The 27,165-nt window shown below is 42.6% G+C and overlaps 1 protein-coding gene across 18 annotated transcripts in view; it reads left to right on the top strand.

Moving 5' to 3' along the window:
* The window catches only part of EPB41L3 (erythrocyte membrane protein band 4.1 like 3), a 320,068-nt gene that overhangs the window by 139,554 nt on the left and 153,349 nt on the right, over window positions 1-27,165 (top strand). For all 18 annotated transcript variants that reach the window (XM_044294315.1, XM_044294314.1, XM_044294313.1 and 15 more), the window contains one exon: window positions 19,083-19,263. In XM_044294315.1, the coding sequence (XP_044150250.1) occupies window positions 19,096-19,263 (168 nt within the window). In that variant the 5' untranslated portion in view covers window positions 19,083-19,095. The remainder of the gene's footprint in view (window positions 1-19,082; window positions 19,264-27,165) is intronic.

Here is a 27,165-nt window from a genome sequence, read left to right as displayed (position 1 = left end):
ACCATACGCGTTTCGGAGTCTAAGGCTGACTCCTTTCAGTGGTTAACCCGATACATGGTTAAAACCAGGTGAGCCACCTATTTCAACCTGTAATAATAAAAAAAACCACCTTGTGCACACAGTGTAAAAATGGTAGGGTTTTTATCAGTAGCTGATCTGAAAAAGGCTTCAGAAGTGACACGTTACTAGTTTGAAGCAGATTTGGTTGTGGATTTCATAGAAGTCAATGGGGAAGCAGGAATACCTCAATCAATAACTCTTCTTATAAAAACTCTTCAAAATCTGCCACAAAAAAGCTGCCTGTTTACAGCTACTGGTCTGCTGATTTTTCTGCAGTCTTTATTTCCACACACTGTACGTGTTCTACCATGCATACATACTGTATGTGTGTATGTTAGCAAATGCTTCACCTTAGTCACTTGCATGTAAGTTTTTTAAACTTTATATTTAATTTTAAAAGAATGCTTTAAATGCTTTTTCATTTTAACAGATGCTACATTTTTTTAAGACATTTTAGATGACAGTCTTAATAAGCCCCTGCGCTGACGGGGAATCGCCGAAGTTATGTAGAGGCGCCTGCGTATCCACCGCCGATTCCAGCTTCCTTGCTGTCTTACATTTAGACCATTTTCTATGCCTAAGCCAGTCTTAATGACAAAACCATCTGGCCTGTGATGTGCCAGAATTATTAAAGGGGTTGTGTCACAAAGCATATTCTACATTTTTCAAACCAGCACCTGGATCTGAATATTTTTGTATTTGCATGTAATTAAAAATGTGGTATAGACAGTGAGCTATTCAATAAAATGTATCTGTATGGCGCCACCTGCTGTTTGTCCTTTTTTCTTATTTTTTTTGTCCATCTTAGGCTACTTTCACACTAGCGTTCGATCGGATCCGTTCTGAACGGATCCGATCATAATAATGCAGACGGAGGCTCCGTTCAGAACGGATCCGTTTGCATTATATTGTCAAAAAAAAGGTAAGTGTGAAATTAGCCTGAGCGGATCCGTCCAGACTTTTACATTGAAAGTCAATGGGGGACGGATCCGCTTGAAGATTGAGCCATATTGTGGCATCTTCAAACGGATCCGTCCCCATTGACTTACATTGTAAGTCTGGACGGATCCGCACGCCTCCGCACGGCCAGGCGGACACCCGAACGCTGCAAGCAGCGTTCAGGTGTCCGCTTGCTGAGCGGAGCGGAGGCTGAACGCTGCCAGACTGATGCAGTCTGAGCGGATCCGCATCCATTCAGACTGCATCAGGGCTGGACGGAAGCGTTCGGGTCCGCTCGTGAGCCCCTTCAAACGGAGCTCACGAGCGGACAGCCGAACGCTAGTATGAAACTAGCCTTACTGAGCTGGTCGAATGTGCTCAGTTTAAATCTCTGTCACCAGCCATATGTTCTGTTAGAAGCTCTGACAGGGCTTGTTCACATGAACATAAGGGCTCCTTACCTGTGCTGCATTTCTCCCTAGGTGTATACTACATTTATGCAATGACAGAGAACCTAGCTTCTGTGTATATATATTGATTTATCCCAAAAGCTCTTGAATTCTGTGATTTTTTTTTTTTCTATTGTATTTCTACCGTGGCTTTACTTCCAGACAGAAGGTTTTGTTCTATCAGGCATCATTTTACATTAATGGGAAGTCGTGGCATTGATTCTCTTGCTGCTTTGGTTGCATGCTGTGAGATTGTTTTGGCAATTATTTATTTCCTGTGAATTTGATACAGCCATAGAATTGTGGCTTTTTGGATGAATATACTGTAAATATAGTTACCTGATAATGTAACTGGCTCCCATGCTTGTGTAAAGAAAGATATTTAATATATTTTTCATAATTTAGATGATTAAAATTTTCCATGTCACTTACATATTTAAACTAAAACAAAAAATCCAGCAGTTTTTGCACTGGCCACTATGTCAAATAATTGACACTACGTCTTGGTTTGTATAGATTACTACAGTTAAAGGGTAACTGTCATATTTTTTTATTTGCTAGTTTATTAGAGCTAGGCATGTATACCTGAGTTAGTCAGTCAATGATTGTAATTACCTTATAATAAGAGCTGTCATTAATGTCCTCTGTCCCTTTCCACTGCTCCCTTAAAAGACTGTTAGGAGGGGCGGTCCTTCACACTGCATGGCTGCATTAGGCTTCAGAGTGAGGAGGCGTGTCTCTCAGTAATCCAATCTGATTGGCTGCAGGGAGCTGCTGGCTACAGCAAGTGTGTATGTGACATGAGGGAAAGCAGTTTTGGCCTCAGAGAACTGGCAGAGGAGCCATCTTGAGAAGGTCCTCATATTGTAAATGTTTAAACAGCCATAACTAAGTGAAAAAACTCAAGGAAAACAGTGGTATGTGAAGAAACTAAAGATTGCTTTATGCATAATGCTAAAATTGATTTTTTGATGAAAACATGACAGTTACCCTTTAACTTATTCTAATCCTGCCTGTAGTGATATCACCTCTGTGTATAGATAAGACCGGATCCACTATTTACAATACGTGATTGTCAGAACTTATCTATTCTTTCCTTGTACAATGACCTCTGCACAGCCCATAGGGCTGCCTTAAAGCATTTTTTTTATGCTATGTAAATGCTGTTAAGAACAGCTCAGACAAGATGGCCTTCCCCATAATCGTGTCTAGGAAATAAAAATAAAAAAATCTACAATCAGGAAATAGTAACACACATCCTTTTTATCTAATCTGGTTTTAACTGACAGATAACATTTCTGGTGGCACATTTCCTTTAAGGATATAGCCAGTTTTCACCTGTATCACTTCATGTGTGCTTTTACTCAAATGATTCTGAGATTGTTTTCTAGTGACACATTGTACTTCATGTTAGTGGTAAATTTGGATCGATTATGTTTTACTTTTATTTATATAAAAATCCAAAGTTGACAGAAACTTTTTTCTGTATAATTTGAATTTTTCTACTTTTAAGACAGATGGTAATACCTCACAAAATACTTAATAATTACTATTCACCATATGTCTAATTTAGGGTACTTTCACACTAGCGTTTTCCGGCACTGAGTTCCGTCACAGGGGCTCTATACTGGAAAAGAACTGATCAAGCATATCCCCAAGCATTCTGAATGGAGAGTAATCCGTTCAGGATGCATCAGGATGTCTTCAGTTTAGTCATTTTGACTGATCAGGCAAAAGAGAAAACCGTAGCATGCTACGGTTTTATCTCTACGGTTTTATCTCCGGCGAAAAAAAATTGAAGACTTGCCTGAATGCCGGATCCGGCATTTTTCCCCACAGGAATGTATTAGTGCAGGATCCAGCATTCAAAATACCGGAATGCCGAATCTGTCCTTCCGGTCTGGGCATGTGCAGATCGGTAAACATTTGAAAAAAGATACAAGACGGATCCGTCTGTCCGCATGACAAGCGGAGAGACGCATTTGTGAGACGGATCCGCATCCGGATGCGTCTCACAAATGCTTTCAGTCACATGCGGATCCAGCAGGCAAGTGTGAGAGTAGCCTTATTTGGCATCATTTTGTAAATGCTATTTTGTTTTTTTAGGACGTTAGAAAACATAGAATTTTAGAACCAATTTCTAAAACTGACTTTTTAAAGGGCCAATTTGGTTCTGAACCTTGAAGGGCTTACATAAAATAAACCACCCATGAATGACCCCATTTTAGCAACTACACCCCACAAATGATTGAAAACTGATTTTACAAACTTTGTTAACCCTTTAGGTGTTCCACAGGAATTAAATCAAAATTAAGGTGAAATTTAAAACTGCCACTTTTTTGGCAGATTTTCAGTTTTAATACATTTTTTCTCCTGTAGCACAGCGAGGGTTAACAGCAAAACAAACCTCAATATTTATTCCTCTGATTTTGCAGGGAATACACTGCTGCGCCGTCTGATATAGTGAGCTCGGCGAACGGCAGCTGCAGCAGCCTCCTCCTGAGTGTCCTCCCCAGAGTCAAGCAGTCAGCATAGCAGGTGCCTGGCTACTGTGCCACCAATGATAATTAACCTTTAATACAAACACAGGAGGCGGGTGCCGGCGGTACCCGCCTCCAGTATCTGTATTAAAGGTTAATTATCATTGGTGGCGCAGTGCGCCCCCCACCCCCCCAGTATTGAAGTAATTGGTGGCGCAGTGCGCCCCCCCCAGTATTAAAATAATTGGTGGCAGTGGCCTCAGGGTTCCCTACCCTCCTCATTGGTGGTTCAGTGACAGTTCTGATCGGAGCCCCAGCAGTGTAACGATCGGTTACCATAGCAGCCAGGATGCTACTGAAGCCCGGGCTGCCATGGTAAGCTCCCTGCTGCTGTGTGTACTATGCACAGGGCAGCAGGGAGAGTGTGAGGTCCTATTCACACTGATAGAGCTCTATTAGGGTGAATAGGACAGGGGATTAAAAGATCCTAGGTTCTAGCCCCTAAGGGCAATAGTTATTAAATAAAAATAAATATTAAGTATAAATATATAAACAATAAATAAACATTACATATCGGCAGGTCTAAAAAGTCCAAACTATTAAAATATATATATATCTATATATATATATATATATATATATATATATATATATATATATAAAAAACTCCTATGTGGTGAACGCCATAACAGAAAAAAAAACCTCACGATTCGCAATTTGTTTTAGTCACCATGCCCCCCCCCCCAAAAAAAAAAAATAGGATAGGACTCTTCAATTATGGTCCGGTTTGATACATATGCAAATTAACCTGAGATGAGTCAGAGCTTGAAAATATGACTCTTCTCTGGTCATACAAGTAAGATATGACTATTTTATGTTAATTTGCATATGTATCAAATCGTTTTTTTTTTTACACAATAAAAGCACACTGAGCTATGGGGACTGGGTATTGCGGATGTGCTAGCGGCCATCTAGCAACCCATGTCCTCAGCTCTATACACAAAATCCCGGTGAAAGGTTCCCTTTAAAGGGACACTAAACCATTAAGGCTACTTTCAGACTGATGTTTTGGTTTCCGTTTGTGATATCCGTTCAGGGCATTCACAAGCAGTCCGAAACTGATTAGTTTTGCCCTAATGCATTCTGAATTGATAAGGATCGCTCAGAATGTATCCGTTTGGCTCCATTCCACTCTGGAGGCGGACACAAAAACGCTGCTTGCAGCGTTTTGGTGTCCGTCTGACGAAACTGAGCCAAACGGATCCTGATCACTGACACAATCTGGCACAATAGAAAACGGATCCGTCCCCCATTGACTTTCAATGGTGTTCAAGACGGATCTGTCTTGGCTATGTTAAAAATAATAAAAATGGATCCGTTCTGAACGGATGCATGCGGTTGTATTATCTGAACGGATGCGTTTGTTCAGATCCATGATGGATCCGCACCAAACGCGAGTGTGAAAGTGGCCTAAAGCAAATGTGTCACTAACATTTTCTTCTGACAGTTATCCTTATTTTCTAGTATCTTTTTAATTTCTGATAGCAGTTTTTTTTATTCTATTTTCTGAACATGATTACGGGGGTGGCCATCTTGCCTGAGCTGTTCTTAACAGCATTTAAAAAGCGTTAAAAAAATGGCTGCTTTATGGCAGACTTATGGTCCATAGACACAATGGTCAGGATGGAACCTCATTGACTTGTATGGGAGAGTTCTAGGCATGCTCTGTGACCTGTGCAGAGGTCAAGGGAAGAATAGACAAGCTCTGACAATCACCTGTTGTGAATGGTGGATCCTGGCTTATCTGTCATTCTAATCCTGTCTATAATGATATTACCTCTTTGTATAGATAAGCAGATAACTGCAGTAAAGGGATCTGTACAGATAAAGAAGTGGCGCTTATTAATATTAGTGGCCAGTTTTTTTTATTTATTTTTTGTTTAAAAGATATTGACATGGAAAATTAAAAATAACCACCAAAAATTCTTTAAAATATTTTATATATAAAAACGTGATTTAAACAATGGGTCATTTTCTCATGAAACATTTTGCGTAATTTTGATCTGCGACCCGCACCGATGTTTACATCCCAGCCAGAGTCTCACGGGGCATGTCAGGTCTCTGCCTGTCCCTTCCCATCTTGAACATCTCAAATCTAAGCCTGCTTGAAGCCCCGCTGGAAAACCCTACCCTGACACAGCATCGTTGCTGACATCTACATGGCAGGGTCCAGGATGGGCAGGACACCGCTCTCAGAGGCAAAGTCATTGACGATGTCTGTACAGGGCAGAGCCTTACCAGGCCTCATATATAAACGTTATATTATCGGGATAGGGAACTTCGTTCAAAACTTTGGAATAATACTGTACGGAGGAGATTCGTCTTCGATGAATAACTTTGTTGAATAACTTCGGTAGTTGATTTTTAAAGTGGAAAACTTTAAAGCCAAGTTTGGTTCCAAGTTTTAAAGTGGTTTTCTAGTTTAAAAATCAACTAAAGTAATTAAACGAAGTCACCCGCGACTTCGCAAATAACTTCGGCTTACTGGAGCACATACGTGTTAATACTGTACGGATATCAATCTCCGTACAGTATTAATAATAATATATAATAATATTATTATTAAGTTTTCAACGACTTCAGATGAAGCATCCGAAACTCGCTTCCCTCAACACTAGTCACAATAGACTGGAGGGGACTCGCTGACTTCTGTGAGAGATTTTTTTAGACATGCTTTATGACCTATGCAGAGGTCACTGTATAAGTAAGGAATAGATAAGCCGTGACCATCACTGGTTATGAACGGTGGATCATGTGTTATCTATAAATAGGTGATATCTGTCATTGTGATCCTGCTTGGAATGATAATGATGAAAAGTGATCTGTACAGACCAAGAAGTGGCACCGATGTGAAATAATAGTGAGATTGAAAATGTAAAATATCATCACCATAAATTGTTTAAAAAATATATTTAACATGAAAACTTGATTTAAATAATAGATAATTACCTTTAAGCAGGATGTCCATTGACTTTACATATGGATGCATTGCATCCACAGAGAAGAGACATGGCTGCTTATGTTATTTATGTATGTTATCAGTTGCTGTTTCCTATAAAAATAACTTGGTTTCTATTTTTAGCATAAAGGTGGTAATAAAAAGCAATTCCTGCCATCCCGACGGCATAATATATTAAACTCTCCATCCTGCTCTTGCTTTAGGTGCTTGGAGGTCCGCTCTATAATTAATGGCTTGCCGTGAAAATAACCACTGTTGTAATTGACAGAACAAGTGTTTAGTTATATACAGTTTGGCCCATAGCAATAATAGCAACCATCTTGATGGCGAGTCGCAGAGCAATCATAGCGTGTCATAGGTAAAACGAAGCACACACTTTAATCAGTACCTCCCAGTAGAAGAGGGTGGCGCTGAGCGTACTGAGTGATGGCCGCCATGGTCTACAGGGTTCTAGAATGTCTGGTGATTACTGACGCTGATGACTACATAAACACGGTCACATCAGACGAGTGAGGCGGAAGGGGAGCTGTTTACTCTTCTACCTTTTGTACTGCACAATGTGGCTGAAGCAGGCTTTTGAGATTTAATTTGTTTTGTAGATGTCACATCTCAGAGTACTGACTAATGCATTTTCCCAGGCGAGAGCTGAGAAGAGTGCTTATCTCTGCAGTATTTCATTCTGATACCAATTGCAGGCTCCATTTCTGTCGCCAAGCACATAGAGTGGATTAATGCCGCGGATTGTTGATGAGACCGTTCTGCTGGAAAAATCTACCTGTTTCAAAAAAATAATTTTATTTTTATTTTTTTCAATAAAAAATCGGATGAGCCGGTTAGCACTTATTGTTATAAGCTGTATGAACGCTACAGTAAATCTGTCTAGATCTCGGCAGAATTTGTTGGGCATGACATGCTTCCACTTACCAGCAGTATACGCGGTTTTCTAATCAAGAGAGCTCCAGTAGGTTTATGGTGGTGATTTCAAAAATGGTTTTAAAGGGGTTCTGCACTTTGTTTAAACTGATGATCAGCTGTTTGAGAAGGCAGCGGCGCTCCCGTGAGTGACGTCACGACTTGTATCAACTGGCCTGGGTGGGGCTAAGCTCCGTTCAAGGGAACGGAGCTTAGCCGCGCCCAGGCCAGTGATACTAGGGTAAACAATGAGAAGGCCGCTGCGCTGCTGGAGGTGCCGCTGCCTTCTCAAACAGCTGATCGGCAGGGGTCCCGGGTGTCGGACCCCCGCCGATCAGATGCTGATGATCTATCCAGAGGATAGATCATCAGTTTATATAAAGCGCAGAACCCCTTTAAGTGAATATCCCGAAGAACAGGGTACTTTCACACTAGCGTTTTTCTTTTCCGGCACTGAGTTCCGTCACAGGGGCTCAATACTGGAAAAGAACTGATCAGTTTCATCCTAATGCATTCTGAATGAAGAGAAATCCGTTCAGGATGTCTTCAGTATTATCTCCGTCCCAAATTCCGCATGATTTGCCGGAATGCCGGATCCGGCATTAATTTACATTGAAATGTATTGCCGGATCCATCCTATGCGCAGACTGGTAAAAATGTCAAAAAAATATATAACGTTATAATATATATCTGTTTCTCCAGATGACATACGGAGAGACGGATCCGTTCTTGCAATGCATTTGTAAGACGGATCCGCATCTGGATTCGTCTACAAATGCTGTCCGTTTGCATGCAGATTGCCTGATCACTCTGCCGCAAGTGTAAAAGTAGCCTTATCTAAATGTAGACTTTGCCCTTCGATATTCTTTAAAGGGAATCTGCCAAAGTTGTGCATGCCATCCTATCTTGTGGCAGCGTGGTTTATAAGGCATGAGATGCTTAGCAGTTGGACTATATATAGCTGTGTTGGAAAAGATACATTATAAATTGTGTTTTGTTCATTTACATCTCTGCTCATTCTATTCTCAGGCCTCTTTCACACGAGCGAGTTCAATGCATTAAACTCGCAGCGTGTGTCTGCGGCAGCTCCTGTCCTGACCTCCCTAGCACTACTGGGGTCGCATAGCATTATATAGATTTATGATGCTATGTAACCCTTACAGTTCAGGAATGTATTGAATAACACTGACAGCATTATGTCAGTGTTATACAGTACATTCCAGAACTCTAAGGGTTACATAACATCATAAATCAATAAAATGCTTTGCGACCCTGTTAAAGGAGTATGTGCCCCCATTGTATTATAGGTGCGGGTCCCACCTCTGGGACCCACACCTACACTGAGAATGGAGCAGTGAAGGTGGTGGCCCGGAGGACCCCGGGTTTTCCAGGGTCCACCCACCACAAAGTGCTTTCCCCATGGAAGTTAATGGGAGCGCACCCCGCTTGCCTGGCCACCACTGCCATTCATTTCTATGGGGCCGACGGAAATAGCACAGCCAGCGCTTGGCTATTTTTGGCGGCCCCATAGAAATGAATGGTGGGCAGCTGTGCGTGCGCAGTGCGCCCTTCACAACCTTCAGGGATCTGTTCTCGATGTAGGTGCAGGTCCCGGGGGTGGGACCTGCACATATCATACAATGGGGGCATATCCTAGTGATATGCCCCCATTGCCTGAGATGGGAATACCCCTTTAACATGGCTTTGGATCTTTTCTTCAGGCAAGGCATATCAACTGAATGACTTGGCCCTCAAGCAGTCTGGATCTTAATCAGATTGAAAATTAGCAGTGGAAATTAAATAAGAAAAAAAAAAAGGTTTCATCCAGTGAAGCTGAACTGTTAACCGCCCTTTGAGAAATTTGGAAACAGCTTGACATGTAATATTGTTTATCATTAGTGAAGTTCAGGCCATCAGAAAAGCCCGAGGAGAAGTACTAATTAGGATTTATTTTTTGTTGATGGTTACATAATTTTTCCTCTTCATTGAGCGATTCCATATTTTTTTTCCCTCTACTTCAGGCAACCTCAAACTATAGCCCTCCAGCTGTTGTAAAACTGCAACTCCCACAATGCCCTGCTGTAGGCTGGGCATGCTGGGAGTTGTAGTTTTGCAACAGCTGGAGGGCCGCAGTTTGAGGATGCCTGCTCTACTCGAACTCTCTGGATTTGTGAGATGTTTTTTTGAATCGGCTATTAAACAGATAATGTGATTTGTGAAACATCAGAGGCACCTACTAGTGTAGTGTTGTAAACTTGTAGTTTTAGAGAGGGTATATGCCCATTAAGAAATCAAAAGATTTTGCACTAACCTAAAGATAGGCGCAGCGCCAGTCAAGGCTTGGATTGTGGGCAGAGTGTCGGTCGCACCACCTGGAGAGCTCCTCTAACCACTGTTCAGAGGGGGGGGGGGAGGAATATATGACCTCAAAGCACATTCTAGTGAAAGGCACTGATGGCTTCAGTTAATCTGACATCTTCATGAGTAGAATCACAGGAAGATATGCTTATTATTTTTTATCATTCCTTTGATTAGATCATCAGCATCTGATCAGTGGGGGTCAGAGGTCGCACTACATTTTTTCCAGAAGAGTAAAAATTTTATTTTTAGCCAAAGAGGAGTACGAATTTTGCGGTAATTCACATATATAATGCATAGGCCCGCATAACGTTATGAAGCTGATATTTCTGCAGGGAAACCATTGCTAGTCTCCCATGCAATTGTAGACAATTTTACATTTATCCAACATCATACACTAAACATAAGACGACGCTGCCATACACAGCGCCCACCTGACCCTGGCATACATAGCGCCCACCTGACGCTGCCATACATATCGCCCACCTGATGCTGCCATACATATCGCCCACCTGACCCTGCCATACATAGCGCCCACCTGACCCTGCCATACATAGCGCCCACCTGACCCTGCCATACATAGCGCCCACCTGACCCTGCCATACACAGCGCCCACCTGACGCTGCCATACACAGGGCCCACCTGACGCTGCCATTCGCAGGGCCCACCTGACGCTGCCATTCACAGGGCCCACCTGACCCTGCCATTCACAGGGCCCACCTGACCCTGCCATTCACAGGGCCCACCTGACCCTGCCATTCACAGGGCCCACCTGACCCTGCCATTCACAGGGCCCACCTGACCCTGCCATTCACAGGGCCCACCTGACCCTGCCATTCACAGGGCCCACCTGACCCTGCCATTCACAGGGCCCACCTGACCCTGCCATTCACAGGGCCCACCTGACCCTGCCATTCACAGGGCTCACCTGACGCTGCCATACACAGTGCACACATGACTCTACTATATACATATTACATACACAGCTCTACCACATACCCGTTACACAGATAGTTTACTATATACACATTGCACACACAGCTCTGCTACGTGTCTATTGGACTACTGTGTGCACATTACACACAGAAAACTGTACAATAGACTGGTTACACTGACATAGCCCTGCTTTATACACACCTTCCATACATAAAGTACCTCTGCATTCTCCACCAGCACAGTCCTACTTGACTGTGACATCACCACAGGTCCTGTAACCTCAATGTAGTGTTTAGTCCAGACTCTGGAGCTGCTTCTTGTGAGAGAGATATCAGTGAGGGTCGGGGCTTCTCCGGAGAGAACCGGGGCTTCATTTGAGCCGGACCTGACAGCTTCTGATGCAGCGCTCCTGACTAGAAAAAGACCATATGTAAAAATACGCATGAGTCTTTTTCCAGGGAGTAAAATGGCCAGAATAGGCATCTATGACGCTTGTATAGGCGTTATTGCGACCTCTGGCGGAGGTGCAACACCTGGGACCTCGCTGATCAGCTGTTTGAGAAGGCAGCAGAACTCGCAGTAGGGCCCTGGCCTTCTCTTTGCTTTTCGCAGGCCAAAGACGTCACAACTATTTAACTGGCCTGGGCGCGGCTCAGCCTTATTCACTTCAATGGGGCTGAGCCGCGCCCAGGCCAGTGAAATAGTTGTAACGTCATTGGCCTGTGGGAAACGGCGAGAAGGCCGCGGCACTACTGCGAGCTCTGATCAGTGGGGGTCTAGGTGTAGTACCCCGCCGATCAGATGCTGATGAGATTTCTGTCCTCATTTTGTAGAGAGTTCAGAGAAGAGCTACTAAACTAGTACATGGATTGCAGGACGAAACTTACCAGGAAAGATTAAAGGACCTTAACATGTATAGCTTGGAAGAAAGACGAGACAGAGGGGGTATGATATCAAACTTTAAATACATAAAGGCAATCAACAAGGTAAAAGAGAGAATATTTAAAAGAGGAAAAACTGCTACAAGAGGACATAGTTTTAAATTAGAGGGGCAAAGGGAGGAAATATTACTTAGAGAGTAGTGGATGCATGGAATAGCCTTCCTGCAGAAGTGGTAGCTGCAAATACAGTGGAGGAGTTTAAGCATGCATGGGATAGGCATAAGGCCATCCTTCATATAAGATAGGGCCAGGGGCTATTCATAGTATATTGGACAGACTAGATGGGCCAAATGGTTCTTATCTGCCAACACATTCTATGTTTCTATTCTGCTAGGGGCCTGTGAAAAATTAGTTTTCTAGAATCTGATTAGTCATTATCGCTAACTGCTGCATTTTCCTGTTGCACTTGTTTTACAAAATCTATCCAAATTTATATTAGTAAATATTTAAGTTTTTACTAACACTCCGAAAATCGCTTTAAATATTTTAAAAAAATGTTTCTAAGGTCCTGGTTGCAGAGTCCAATAGTTCAGCACTAGTGAACAATGTCATTGTAGCTGTTCTTTGTTCATGGTGCTGAATAATGTTCCTCCCATAATAATGTCGAAAACAAACTGCAGTTCAGTTTTTCAGGATGAGTGTATATAATCTTTATTCTGTGTGTCTTGGTGAAGTTAGATTGCAAGCTCCACTACAGGCTGAGGGTCTTTGTTATTAATGGGTCTGTCATTAAAAATATCATTGGGTAGCACTGTGTACTGACTGTGGAGAAGGGTCAATAATCCGGGGAGTTATTCTGATTGCCTGATTGGAGGCGCAAAGGAATTTTTTTCTCTCTAAAATTAGGAAAATTGGCTTATAGATCTGGATGAATTTGTAGGAGAACTGGATGGACAGATGTCTTTTTTTACCCTTATAAACTAGGTTATGTTATTCCCGAAACATAAAATACTATTATTTTTACCTTTTTTACTATAAAATTTTGAGTTTTTAGAATGTGGTTAGGTTTTCCGTGTTTGATAATCCTATTTCACAGAAAGCTTAAGGGAATTATTTCGGCTCCTTGTAAACGTCTCCGCTCATACAGATTTGTGAGAAGTGACGAGAGGAAAAGTCAGGTTCTGTTGAGGATAATCTGTTGGGAAAAAATACATCAGGAATGTGTTAAAATATAACATAGAAAAGCTGATGTGCGAGACAGCCTATATTTTCGTATTTACACCTGACAGCATTTCCTGAGGAAAGCTCACTATTTGCATATCAAGCCAGGAGGCTGAGGCCTACCTTGATATGTTCAGAAACAGCATTTAAGGCTACTTTCACACTAGCGTTTTTACTGGATCCGGCAGGGTTCAGCAAAAACGCTTCCGTTACTGATAATACAACCAGCTGCCTCCGTTATGAACTGATCCGGTTGTATTATCTTTAACATACCCAAGACAGATCCGTCATGAACTCCACCCGAAAAAGTTCAAATCACCCCCCTATATAAATATATAAACAATACAAAAATAAACATATTAGGTATCGCTGCATCTGAAAATTCTAAACTATTAAAATACTTTTAAACATTTCATGTGCTGTAATGGACCCGAAATAGGACTGAATAGGACTTTACACTCTCCCTGCTGCCCTGTGCTTTGTGCACACAACAGCAGGGAGCTGACCATGGCAGCCAGCCTCTGATCAGCCCCCCAGCCTCATGTGCCCCCCAGCCTCATGTGCCCCCCAGCCTCTGATCTGCCCTCCAGCCTCTGATCTGCCCTCCAGCCTCTGATCTGCCCTCCAGCCTCTGATCTGCCCTCCAGCCTCTGATCTGCGCTCCAGCCTCTGATCTGCGCTCCAGCCTCTTATGTGCCCTCCAGCCTCTGATCCGCCCTCCAGCCTCTTATGTGCCCTCCAGCCTCTGATGTAGCCCTCCAGCCTCTGATGTAGCCCCCCAGCCTCTGATGTAGCCCCCTCTGCTAACTCAAACCCCCCCCCCAGTATTAATCATTGGTGGCAGTGGCCACAGAATCCCCCTCCCCCCCCATCATTGGTGGCGGTGGGCCCCCCCTCCCTCCCCAGTATTGATCATTGGTGGCAGGGGCCCCCTTCCCCCCCACATCATTGGTGGCAGCAGCAGTTTCGATCGGAGTCCCAGCAGTCTAATGCTGGGGCTCCGATCGGTTACCATGGCAGCAGAACGCTACTGAAGTCCTAGCTGCCATGGTATGTCAGTGAGCAGCATTATACTCACGTGTGCCGTGGCCGCCGGGCGCTCCTTCTTCTGTCTGTGCGGCGCATTGCTAATGCTTAGAGCTCACGTGCGCCGTGGCCCCCGGGTGCTCCTTCTTCTGTCTGTGCGGCGCATTGCTAATGCTTATAGCATTAGCAATGCGCCGCACAGACCTATGAGAAGAAGAAGCGCCCGGCGGCACTGCGCACGTGAGCTATAAGTATTAGCAATGCGCCGCACAGACAGAAGAAGGTGCGCCCGGCGGCCACGGCGCACGTGAGTATAATGCCGCTCACTGACATACCATGGTCGCTCGTGGTCATATCGCAGTCCGGCGATATAGGCGATATGCACAAAATCCATATTGTGGCACAAATTTATATCGCCTATATCACCTATACCGCCCACCCCTAGGAGGGAGTCAAATATATTTATATTATTTTCATCCATGTTTAGTGTCATTTACAATGTTTTCCATTATATTTTACACTATATTGAATTCAAATTCTATTTTGGTCAGTGTATGATGACACTATGTGACAATAAAGCCATAGGACAAACTATTGCGTAAATAAATTGTGTTAGGGCTGTATTACAACGGTAGGTTATTTGACAGATTTTCTGAACAATCATTGGTCTGATTGGACAGATATTGGTCAGATAATCTGTTGGAGTTATACAGTTTTAGAAAATTGGAAACAATGAAATGGGAAATCAAAGACGCCATAATGCGTATCCCAGCCTTCAGTACGTCTGTGAAAGGTTATTTATCTGTCTCCTGATGCTGGAGGCTTTTGTTTTATAATGCGGGTGATTTTACATCAAGAAGATTCTGAAGTCCTAATGGACTTGCTCCGGAACTGAACTAAATATGTTTGTGTGCTTATGCTAGTTTTTATCCCAGAATCTGAAATGAATGTTCAGAAGATGTTGCTACAAAAATGCTTCTGGCAGCGAGGAGCAGCACAAGCTCTAAGAGAATCTTCAAAGAGAGTTTTTGTATCAACACTGATTGCCTGATTATAAGTCCATTTGGGGATACTACCATGGTTACAATCAGTTGCAGATATCCTTTCCTGTCATTATACCTTTTTGGTATGATAATATTCTCTTCCTTACTTTTCATAACCCCAAAATGTGGATTTATATAAAAATTCTGACTTTTGTTATGCTCAAAAGGACTATCAAATTATTTTCCCTTATGAAATAAATATATGCAAATATTCAGGTTCTCCAAATGAAACCTGCTGCATAATTACTTCTGTCACTGTAAGCTGCAGAGTACTAAAAATAGGTCATTTAATCATGCAAATATCACAATGCACCGTTTGTACCGTTTGACAAATAAATGCTCAGATCAGCCATAAGATTAGAACACCTGCTGTATTTTCTGTAGGGGCCTCCTGTGCTCTGACACATTGAGGCAAGGACACAACCTCTGAAGATGATCTGTGGTACCTGGCTCTAAAACATTTAAGGGGTTGTCTGGGGTTGTCTTATTTTCACACCTCCTGTCCCTCTGACATGAGCATCAGAGCATTTTTATGCTCCCCCTTGACCTGCACCAGATTGAGCAGGGCAAGGGCTTGCTTGCTTATATCTTCGCACTGCTAGGCGGAACCCTCTGCCTAGCTTTCCCCATGAAGAGCAGGGCAAACTAGGTCTGAAATGCACACGGTGCTCCTTTCCTTTAGGCCCCATGCACACGGCCGTGTTTCACAGCCGTGTGCGGGCCGTGGAACCGCGGCCTGGATCCCTCCTGAGAGCAGGAGCACACAGCGTCATTGGTTGCTATGACGCCGTGCGCTCCCTGCTGCCGGCACAGTACAGTAATACACTGGTATAGATCATACCAGTGTATTACTGTACTGTGCCGGCAGCAGGGAGCGCACGGCGTCATAGCAACCAGTGACGCCGTGCGCTCCTGCTCTCAGGAGGGATCCAGGCCGCGGTTCCACGGCCCGCACACGGCTGTGAAACACGGCCGTGTGCATGGGGCCTAAGAGCCCTGTTGTGTGCCCATACAGCCGATTCAGCGCAGGGCAAAGGAGAGCATTGGAGCATCAAATGCTCCAATGCTCATGGTAGAGGGAATGCCTGGGTGAAAACAGGGATATGTCCGGGTTCAGCTCTGAACCTGGACAACCCCTTTAAGATGCTTCAAGGGAACCAGTCATCTCTAAAACACTCCCCAAACTAGAGTAAGAGGTGTATAGTATAAGTAACACTGAGTCTGGTCATGTATTTTTTTATCTTTATACTTACATTTCAGCGTTGTGTTCCCACAAACCAGCAGTAAAATGCAGCAAGAGAACTCCTCGTTGAGTCCTCTCCATTATATGCATGAGCTCAGGAGTCCTCTCAATACATCTCACTGCTGGTTTGCTGGAGCACAGCAGTAAATTGCAAGTGATTATGAAGACAAAAATTACATGTCAAAGTAGCATCCACGTGAATTTCAGGAGCCATGTTTTCCAAGCAGTACTCAGATAATCAAATTGCCTTGGCGACTTGCCTGGTTCCCATAGTTCAGTTTGGTGCAGTTTCTAACCCTGGTAAGCAAAGCACACACACACACACACACACACACACACACACACACACATCTATCCACCCACATGAAGAAAAGATTATTCATCAGACCAGGCTACCTTCTGCCATTGCCCCACGGTCCATTTCTGGTGGTCATCTGCCTGTTATAAGCTCATTCTGACCCAGTGGAAGGGTCAGCATCTGACCGGTCTCTGGCTATGCCTCCCATATGATGCAGCAGGCTGCATTGCACTTTGTGGTCTGATACCTTTCTATGATAGTAATAGCTTTCATTAGTTGCTTTTCTGTGGGACTGGAACAGGCAGGTTAGCCGCCCTCCGCATGCCCATCAATGAGCACCTATAAGCCTGATCCACACTGTCCTCCTTTCTTTTAGTAGATACTAATCACTAGAAACCAGGAACATCCTACAAGACTTGTCGTTTTACAGATGATCTGACCCAGTTGTCTGGGTCACAATTTGGCCTGTGTCAAAGTCCACCCCTTTACATGTATCATTGTCGTAATCATGGTTATTGACTTTACGTGACATGGTTTTAAAGTTATGGCTGATTTGATTTCTTAAGACTTGCTTCTTATTATAAACAAATGTCCATAATTCAGTATTGCAGGCAAAGATAAGCAACTTGGTAAGGCTACTTTCACACTAGCGTTCGTCGGTCCGCTCGTGAGCTCCGTTTGAAGGGGCTCACGAGCGGACCCGAACGCAGCCGTCCAGCCCTGATGCAGTCTGAATGGAGCGGATCCGCTCAGACTGCATCAGTCTGGCGGCGTTCAGCCTCCGCTCCGCTCGCCTCCGCACGGACAGGCGGACAGCTGAACGCTGCTTGCAGCGTTCGGGTGTCCGCCTGGCCGTGCGGAGGCGTGCGGATCCGTCCAGACTTACAATGTAAGTCAATGGGGACGGATCCGTTTGAAGATGCCACAATATGGCTCAATCTTCAGGCGGATCCGTCCCCCATTGACTTTCAATGTAAAAGTCTGGACGGATCCGTACGAGGCTATTTTCACACTTAGCTGTTATATGCTAAAATAATGCAGACGGATCCGTTCTGAACGGAGCCTCCGTCTGCATTATTATGATCGGATCCGTTCAGAACGGATCCGATCGAACGCTAGTGTGAAAGTAGCCTAATGCATCTTATTACAGTAAAATGCTTCTTTCTCCACTTATCAGACTACGTTCCTCCATGGTCTCCTGCACCCTTCATGCACTTTGATTTCACAGATAAAATCTATACACCTGAGTCAGAGCAGAGATGGATTATCCGCTTCAGTGACTGATCAGGTTACAGCTGCAGCCCATATACTGTATGTCTGTGGAGAGGGGAGGAGGAGGAGGAAGGAACAGGTTTACGAGAACAAGCAGAAGCCTTTGTGTGTATTTGCCTGTCCCTCTCTCTCTGCGGCTGTTCCCTCTTCCCCCTCGCCTCTCCATAAACTTTTATAAGAGCAGCTGAAAATCTAGTCTCTACCGTATATATTTTAGAACAGATTTCAGGGTAACTGAACAGTGGAGGAGGCGTATGATAAGTGGAGACAGAAAACAGAAACTTTTTTATATAATAAGAAATATTACAGTGTTTTTTTATTTTTTTATTAAACAATGTAATCTTGCTTAAAGCGTAAGCAATGTTTGATGGCGAGCTCTAAAAGCCGTTTCTCTGTAGTCCTGCTTTTTATACCCACTTTTCATTTTTTTTGAGTAAGGGTGGGTTCACACTAGCGTTAGAGATTTCGTTATGGCTTTAACGGAATGCCCAGACAGAATGCAAAATGGAAGCCTTTAAAAAGCATTCCGTTTGCTTTCCGTCCTAATAGAAGTCTATGGGAATCAAAAACAGATTCGCCTGGGTCCCATTATGCAAGACGGAAAACAAAGTCCTGTCGACAGGACTTTGTTTTCCGTTTTGCATAACAGGACCCAGACGGATCCGTTTTGATTCCCATAGACTTCTATTAGAACGGAAAGCAAATGGAATGCCTTTTAAAGGCTTTCGTTTTGCATTCCGTCATAATACAAGTCTATGGCTAGAAGAACGGATCCGTCCTTCCGTCTTATGGATTCCGTTATTTTCGGAAAGCCATAACGGAATCCCTAACGCTAGTGTGAACCCACCCTAAGCTGAATCTGCCTCATTGTGTGCATTTTTCCCCCCCCCCCCAGGTCTTTGTATTTCTTGCAAAGTGTTTACTCGATTATGTTTCTTTCCTCAGAAAATAAAACAACATGACTTTAGAAACGGCTTCTGATTCTGCGTCCAAACAAGACCAAGAGAAAGACCAGAAAGGGACAGGTGGAACACAGTCAGGGCAACAGCCTGGAGAAGACCATCAGAACGCATTAGAACAATTCCCGGCTGCGGCCGCACATAGTACACCCTTAAAAAGTGAAAAGGCAAGTGTCATTAATTTTCTCCTCATGCGCCAGCCATTACCATTGCCATTCAACCATTTTTTCATTTATGAAAAGTGTTCTTTCCTTGACTGAAAAATCAATATCGCCTAATGATTTACAGTTCCCCTTTGTGAGTTCAGCTCAGAATGACTCTGAAGAGACTTTTGATGTGTCAGAAGCCAGCCATGTATAAAAGTGGAGATGGCTGGAAATTTGAATCAAACACATTTACTTTCACTGTTCCTTAATATTTGCTTTCAATTGAAAGGGTTATGTGTGTCTTATTAAATATTGATGACCTATCCTCATGATTAGTTATCAGTATTAGTTCAGTTTATCTCCCACTCCCGGTACCCATGATGATCAGCTGTTTGAAGGGACCAGGGTGCTTAGAGTACAATATATAACAACTGCTTGGTATTACATGTGATAGAAAAAAAAAACTGTGGGGCCAGTAATCGAAAAATTATACCAACTTTATTTCAATAATATATATAAAATATGGAAAAAGACATACAGAGAAGCGAAGGGCAAAACCTCATAGGACAGCCATGTTGCTCCGCAGAACTGTGATAACAGTCTCCGGATACAAGGCTACACACTGTGCCTCACAGAAAATGGTCATAAATTATCTAAACAGAAAAATATAAACACCAGTGGTAATAATATGCACCACCCACCCCTATAAAGGATTGTGCTGTAAAACTATTGCTGCAAAACAAACTGTAATCACCATTTGATATGAGGGACACTGTATATATAACCCAATATAACTATGTAAAAAAATACATACCAAGTGGAGGAGAAATAACCAACGTCCAACCTCAGTATGTAACATAAGACTAATATAGACAATGGGGGATAACGGTGTAACCATAGACACATTATACAAGGGACGTACCTGAAAACATGGTCTGACCAAAAAGAGGTGAAAAGCCCCAAGCGCAGGACCTCTAATGGTATTACATTTGACAGGGGAGACCTCTCCTGCATAACGGAAATGGGACGGATCCGTTTTGCAGCCCCCAGACTTCTATTATGACGGAATGAATAACAGAATGCCTCTAAAGGCATTCCGTTATGCATTCCGTCATAGAATTGCGTTATGGTCCGTGGTAACGGAATCCATAACGCAATTCACCTTTTACCAGTAAACGAAGTGTGAACGAATTTCAAAATATGAAATTCGCTCATCTCTAGAAACAGCGTTAGCACTCACCCAAGACTGTGGCCCCATCCAGCAGCTCATAGCCGAGGGTGCTGGGAGTTGAACCTTCACTGATCATATATTAAAGGGAACCTGTCACCGGGATTTTGTGTATAGAGCTGAGGACATGGGTTGCTAAATCGCTGCTAACACATCCGCAATATCCAGTCCCCATAGCTCTGTGTGCTTTTATTGTGTAAAGAAAACGATTTGATACATATGCAAAAATTTGCATATGTATCAAATAGTTTTTTTTACACAATAAAGGCACACAGAGCTATGGGGACTGGGTATTGCGGATGTGCTAGCGGTGATCTAGCAACCCATGTCCTCAGCTCTATACACAAAATCCCGGTGACAGGTTCCCTTTAACAACCTATCCTGAGAAGGTGTTCTCGGTATATAGCGGATAACATTACCACAAGTGGTCCAAGGAAGGTCAATTGGTGAAGGAGCAACAGGGTCATGGGCACCCAAGGCTCATTAACCTTTCTGGTTCAATCCCACAGAAAAGCCACTGTATCATAAATTGCTGAAAAAATAACGCTGAGTGTGCCCATACTGGCACCAAGTCCACCAGTGAAAGCACCTGCAGTGGGCATGCTTTATAACTTATCCATTTTGCAATGGAAGGTGGTCGCCTGGTCTAATTAATCATGCTAATTCACACGGATGGTGCCCATATATTGCAGACCTGCCGTTTCAGCTTATCGACACTTTTCTAAAGATTCAAGGAAAGGGGTGGGACGGGCAAAACCTATGATGGTCTGACGGATTTACTATAACTTTTGCCATAAGCTGGCGTCAGTTATAGCTCAATATACTGCAAAATATAGAAAGTCCTATCTTTTGCACTGCAGATGCACTGACCCAAAAGCCCACAGAAGAGCTTCCCTGGCCTTTCCGATCCATGCATCTACTTGGTCCTATGCTTGCGGTCCGCAGTATGGGCACGGACGGCTTACCTAAGAAACATCCATATTCAATGTGTACAGTACACGCTGAATACAGGTTTTCCTTAGCAACGCAGATTAAGAGCACTGGTAAGAGAAAACTTACGAGCCAGTTTTTCAATAAGCATCAATAAAATCCCCTAATAAAATACATTACAAAAAGTACTTAAAAACACCTTTCCTACAGATTAAATAAAAAAAAAAAAAACTAAATAAACAGTTACACTTTAAAGGATCTGCAACTAATGTCTTGGTCCTGGATATCACAGAACGTTTTCAGAGGTCTTTTGGAGTCCATGTCTCGATGAGTCAGAGCTGTTTTGGTGGCACAGGGTTGAACTACACCAGGGATGTCAAACTGCGGCCCTCCAGCTGTTGCAAAACTACAACTCCCACAATGCCCTGCTGTAGGCTGATACCTGTAGGCTGTCCGGGCATGCTGGGAGTTGTAGTTTTGCAACAGCTGGAGGGCCGCAGTTTGACATCCCTGAACTACACAGTATTAGGGTACATTCACACATAGGTTATTGCTGGTATTTTTCTGCACTCTTGTGTTTTTAGTGGCCTTTTTGTGCACCTGTTTTGGTACTCCCCCCCCCCCCCCCCCCCCCTCTTTTTCATGCGTTTTTTTTTCATGCGTTTTTACCTCACATCTATAAAGAGGAAAAACACCATTAAGAAAATACTAGTGGGTAAGGCCACTGTTTGAAAAACGCATCCAAAAAAAGCCGCAAAAAAATGCAGGTACCCTAAAAAAATGCATATGCTTCTGCTGTTGATTTTTTTACTGGTAAAAAAGTGAGACAAAATGAATGTGTGTAAAGACCTTTAATCGGTTGTTTTTAAGACTTAGCACACTTAGGGCTCATGCACACGACCGTATGTATTTTGCGGTCTGCAAAACATGCATCCGAAAAAAATACGGATTACGGTATGCATTCCGTATTCTGCAGAACGGAACAGCTGGTCCCTAAGGCCTCATGCACATGAAGGTATTTTTCAGTTTCCGTTCCATCTTTTTACAGGTCTGTATGCGGAACCATTCACTTAAACTAGTCTGCAAAAAAACGGAAATTACTCCATGTGCATTCTGTTTCCGTATGTCCGCATGAAAAAAAAAAAAATAGAACATGTCCTATTGTCCATATTGCGGACAAGAATAGGCATTGTTACAATTGGATCTGCAAAAAAAACTGGAACGATCCAGATGTCATCTGTTTTTTTTTTGCGGACCGCAAAGTACATACGGTCGTGTGCATGAGTCCTAATAGAACAGTCCTATTATTGTCCGTAATGCGGACAAAAATAGGACATTTTCAATTTTTTTGCGGAATGGACATACGGAAACGGAATGCACAGAGAGAAACTTCAGTTTTTTTACGGTCCCATTGAAATGAATGGTTCTACATATGCAAAAAAAAAACTAGAGATGGAGAGAAAATGCATTTGTGTGCATGAGCCTTAAATGCAGTAGGTAAGCTCTGTCTCAGGATTTAAGGCCACATCACCCAAAACTATTCTATTATTTTCAGCATCCTTTGTGCTCCATTTGTTTCAGTTTGTAAATAGTTCTCCACCAGGACTTTTTCTCCTCTCTAAAATAATGGATCTCTGACGAAACTGACAAAAATGGATGCAAAGGGAGCACAACAGATGCTCAAAATAAAAGATTCAGAAAAATTTAAAAATAAATAAACGTGATGTGAACGTGGGCTATTTCAAATCACTCAGTGGATGCTAGTCACGAGCCCATGTCTGGGCCACACTCAAGTCAAGTTTTAACTGTAAGGCTACTTTCACACTAGTGTTAATATTTTCCGGTATTGAGATCCGTCCTAGGGTCTCAATACCGGAGAAAAACGCTTCCCTTTTGTCCCCATTCATTGTCAATAGGGACAAAATGTAACTGAACAGAACGGAATGCTCCAAAATGCATTCCATTCTGTTCTCATACCGGAGAGAAAACCACAGCAAGCTGTCCTGGTATGCGGAGCAAAACGTATCCGTAATGACCCCCAATGCAAGTCAATAGGGACGGATCCCCTTACACAATCTGACACAATAGAAAACTGATCCGTCCCCCATTGACTTTCAGTTGAGTTCATGACGGATCCGTCTTGGCAATGTTAAAGACAATACAGCTGGATCCTTTCATAACAGATGCAGCTGGTTGTATTATAAGTAACGGAAGCGTTTTTGCTGAACCCTGACGGATCCAGCAAAAACTTGTGTGAAAGTAGCCTAATTTGGAGTAAAATTTGTAAGAAGCATTTGCTAGATATCGCAGGCTGCTCATTATAGTAAGCAAGGTAATATACGATGGCAATTTTCAAAAAAAGCAACTTGTGTCTTAATTTCGGATGATTAATGGCACAACTGCGCTTCCCCATTTATATCAGCTGGGTTCAAATAATTGCTTATCAGCATGATCATCACTCTAGCTAACTACCTGCTGCCATGAAATCTTGTTGCATGGGTTTAAGAGATACATTTCTTACACAGAATGTAATGGTAGATGAAAAAGTATATTCATGTGAATATGACTGTAAATTAGGTTTTCTTGCTATAAGGTCAGAAAGAAATCTCAACGGCTTAAATAACAAAATCAAGCAAATCTTTTTACAAGCCATTGACTTCACATTTAAAGAGGAACTTTCACCACTCCTGACATGCCTGTTTTAATAGCAGAGCATGTATGGCTTATAAGTCTCCTCACACTGATTAAGGTGCTCTCTCCCTAAGGAGAGTTAGTTCCCCCCTGAACTGGACACAGGCCTCTCACCCAGTCAAGCCAGTACTCTCTGCTCTGCACTGTTGAGGGGCAATCACTCCAAAACAGCTGTCTGCAGATGAGGTGCTGGCTTATTTAATATCCAAGTCATGTCTCAAGTCTTATTTTAACCCCTTCCCGACCTATGACGTACTACTACGTCATGGGAACCACTGTGTTCCCGCAATTTGACGTAATAGTACGTCATAGTGATCGCGCGGGCACCGGAGTCCGTGGTAGCCGGGCCCCTGCTGTATCCGCCGGCATCGGCTTTTACAGTACTGGCGGATTAACCCCTTCCATGCCGCGGTGCGCGCTGACCGCGACATAGAAGGGGTTTGTGTCGGGTGAGTGATTGCATCGAGTCCCTGCGTTGCTGTGGCAGGGACTCTATGCGTCACAAGGCAGCCCGATGTTGTGCAGAGGCTGCCCAATGCCTTGCACGGCATCGGGAACTGCCGTCTGCGGGTGCCAAGGAGATCCAGCCTCAGGCTGGGTCTCCTAGGCAACATGTTTGCGTACTACTCACTGTAGTACACGAACAGGAAATGCATTACAATACAATATTGTAATGCATTGCAGAGGGGGATCAGACCCCCAAAAGTGAACATCATAAATAAAGTAAAGAGAAAAAAAGTTTAAAAAAGTGTTTTTAATAATATTAATGAAGTAATAAAATTAATAAAGTAAAAAATGCCCCTTTCCCCTTATTTTCTAATAAAAAATTAGATATTAGGTATCGCAGTATCCGTAATGACCAGCTCTATAAATATATCACATGATCCACCCTGTCCGATAAACACCATAAAAAAAATAAAAACAATGTAAAAAAAAGCCATTTTTGTCACCTTACATCACAAAAAGTGCAACACCAAGCGATCAAAAAGGCGTATGTCCCACAAAATGGTATCAATAAAACCGTCACCTCATCCCGCAAAAAATTAGCCCCTACCTAAGACAATCGCCAAAAAATAAAAAATAAACATAGCTCTCAGAACATGAAGACACTAAAACATCATTTTTTTTTGCTATTAAAGTGAAATACATAAAATAAAATATACGTATTAGGTATCGCCACGTCCGTAACAACCAGCTCTATAAAAATATCACATGACCTAACCCCTTAGATGCCCCCCAAAATAGTACAAATCAGACCGTCACCTCGTCCCGCAAAAAATGACTCTACCTAAGAGAATCGGTCAAAAAAAAAAAAAAAGCTATGGCTCTCAGACTATGGATACATTAAAATATCATTATTTCAGTTTCAAAAATGCTATTATTGTGTAAAACTTAAATAAGAAAAAGGAGACATATTAGGTATTGCCACATTCGTAACGATCTGCCTAATTACCTAATCCCTCAGGTAAACGCTGTAAAAATAAAAATGTTGCCAAAACATACATCTTTTGGTTACCTTGCCTCACTAAAAACGTAATACAGATTAATTAAAAATCATATGTACCCCAAAATAGTACCAATAGAACTGACACCTTACCCCGTAGTTTCCAAAATGTGGTCACTTTTTTGAGTTTCTACTGTAAGGGTGCATCAGGGGGGCTTCAAATGGGACATGGCATCTAACAACCAGTTCAGCTAAATTTGCCTTTCAAAAACCATATGGCGTTCCTTTCCTACTGCTCCCTGCCGTGTGCCCGTACAGCAGTTTACAATCACATGTGGGGTGTTTCTGTAAACCGCAGAATCAGGGTAATAAATATTGAGTTTTATTTGGATGTTAACCCTTGCTTTGCTACTGGAAAAAAATGGATTAAAATGTAAAATCTGCCAAAAAAGTGAAATTCTGAAATGTAATCTCCATTTTCCATTAATTCTTGTGAAACCTAAAGGGTAAACAAAGTTAGTAAAATCAGTTTTGTATACCTTGAGGGGTGTAGTTTCTAAAATGGGGTCATTTTTGGGTGGTTTCTATTATGTAAATCTCACAAAGTGACTTCAAAAACTGTTACTTAAAAAGTGGGTTTTGGAAATTTTCCGAAAAATTTCAAGATTTGCTTCCAAACATCTAAGCTTTCTAACGTCCCAAAAAATTAAATGTCATTCACAAAATGATCCAAACATGAATTAGACATATGTGGAATGTAAAGTAATTACTATTTTTGGAGGTATTACTATCTATTATAAAAGTAGAGAAATGGAAATTTGGAAATTTTGCTAATTTTTCAAAATTTTTAGTAAATAATTTTTTTTATGAATAAAAATTATTTTTTCCCCTCATTTTTACCACTATCATGAAGTACGATATGTGATGAGGAAACATTCTCAGAATGGCCGTTATAAGTAAAATCGTTTTAAAGTTATTGCCACATAAAGTGATGTCAAATTTGTAAAAAATGGCCTGGGCAGGAAGGTGAAAACAGGCCCGGGGTTGAAGGGGTTAAGAGCTGAACATTGACTTATAGGATAGCTGCCTTACATCTGGTGGCATTAGATGCAGAGCTTGTTAAGCGCTCATTTGCATCCCTTCCCTCCCTGTTTTAATAGCTTCATGCATTCTCCATGTAATAACAATTCTGGTGCATCTATTCTTATGGCTCTATGTTTTGCCATTCCTCTATTATTTCTACTAGAAGCTATAAATGAATTGTTAGCAGTCTGCAGTAGGGCTGCACGATAAATCGAAAAAACAATCGAATCGCGATAATCGGCAAATGCGATATGGCGATTTGGCCGACCCAAAAATGCCGCGATTATATATAAAGGGGCCCTGCGCACATAACTGCCTTTTGCGTGTAAAGTGTTTTACTAGTGTGTGTGTGGGTGAAACAATCTCTCTCCTAACAGGTCCGGTGTTCCGTGAAAAGTTGGTACCTGTAAAAAGTTGGTACCCTCGTCACTTCCGTTGGTGACGTAGAGGCATCGGAAGGCTCAGAAGGAGGTGTGTCGCCGAGCTCGCCACCTCAGTGGCTGAAAAGAAGGTGTTAGCGCCTGCGCAGAATTAACTATGGTACCAA

This window comes from Bufo gargarizans, chromosome 5, assembly GCF_014858855.1.
Source record: "Bufo gargarizans isolate SCDJY-AF-19 chromosome 5, ASM1485885v1, whole genome shotgun sequence".
In the NCBI taxonomy this organism is placed as follows: Eukaryota; Metazoa; Chordata; class Amphibia; order Anura; family Bufonidae; genus Bufo; species Bufo gargarizans.
This window is presented reverse-complemented; position numbering and strand designations above follow the sequence as displayed.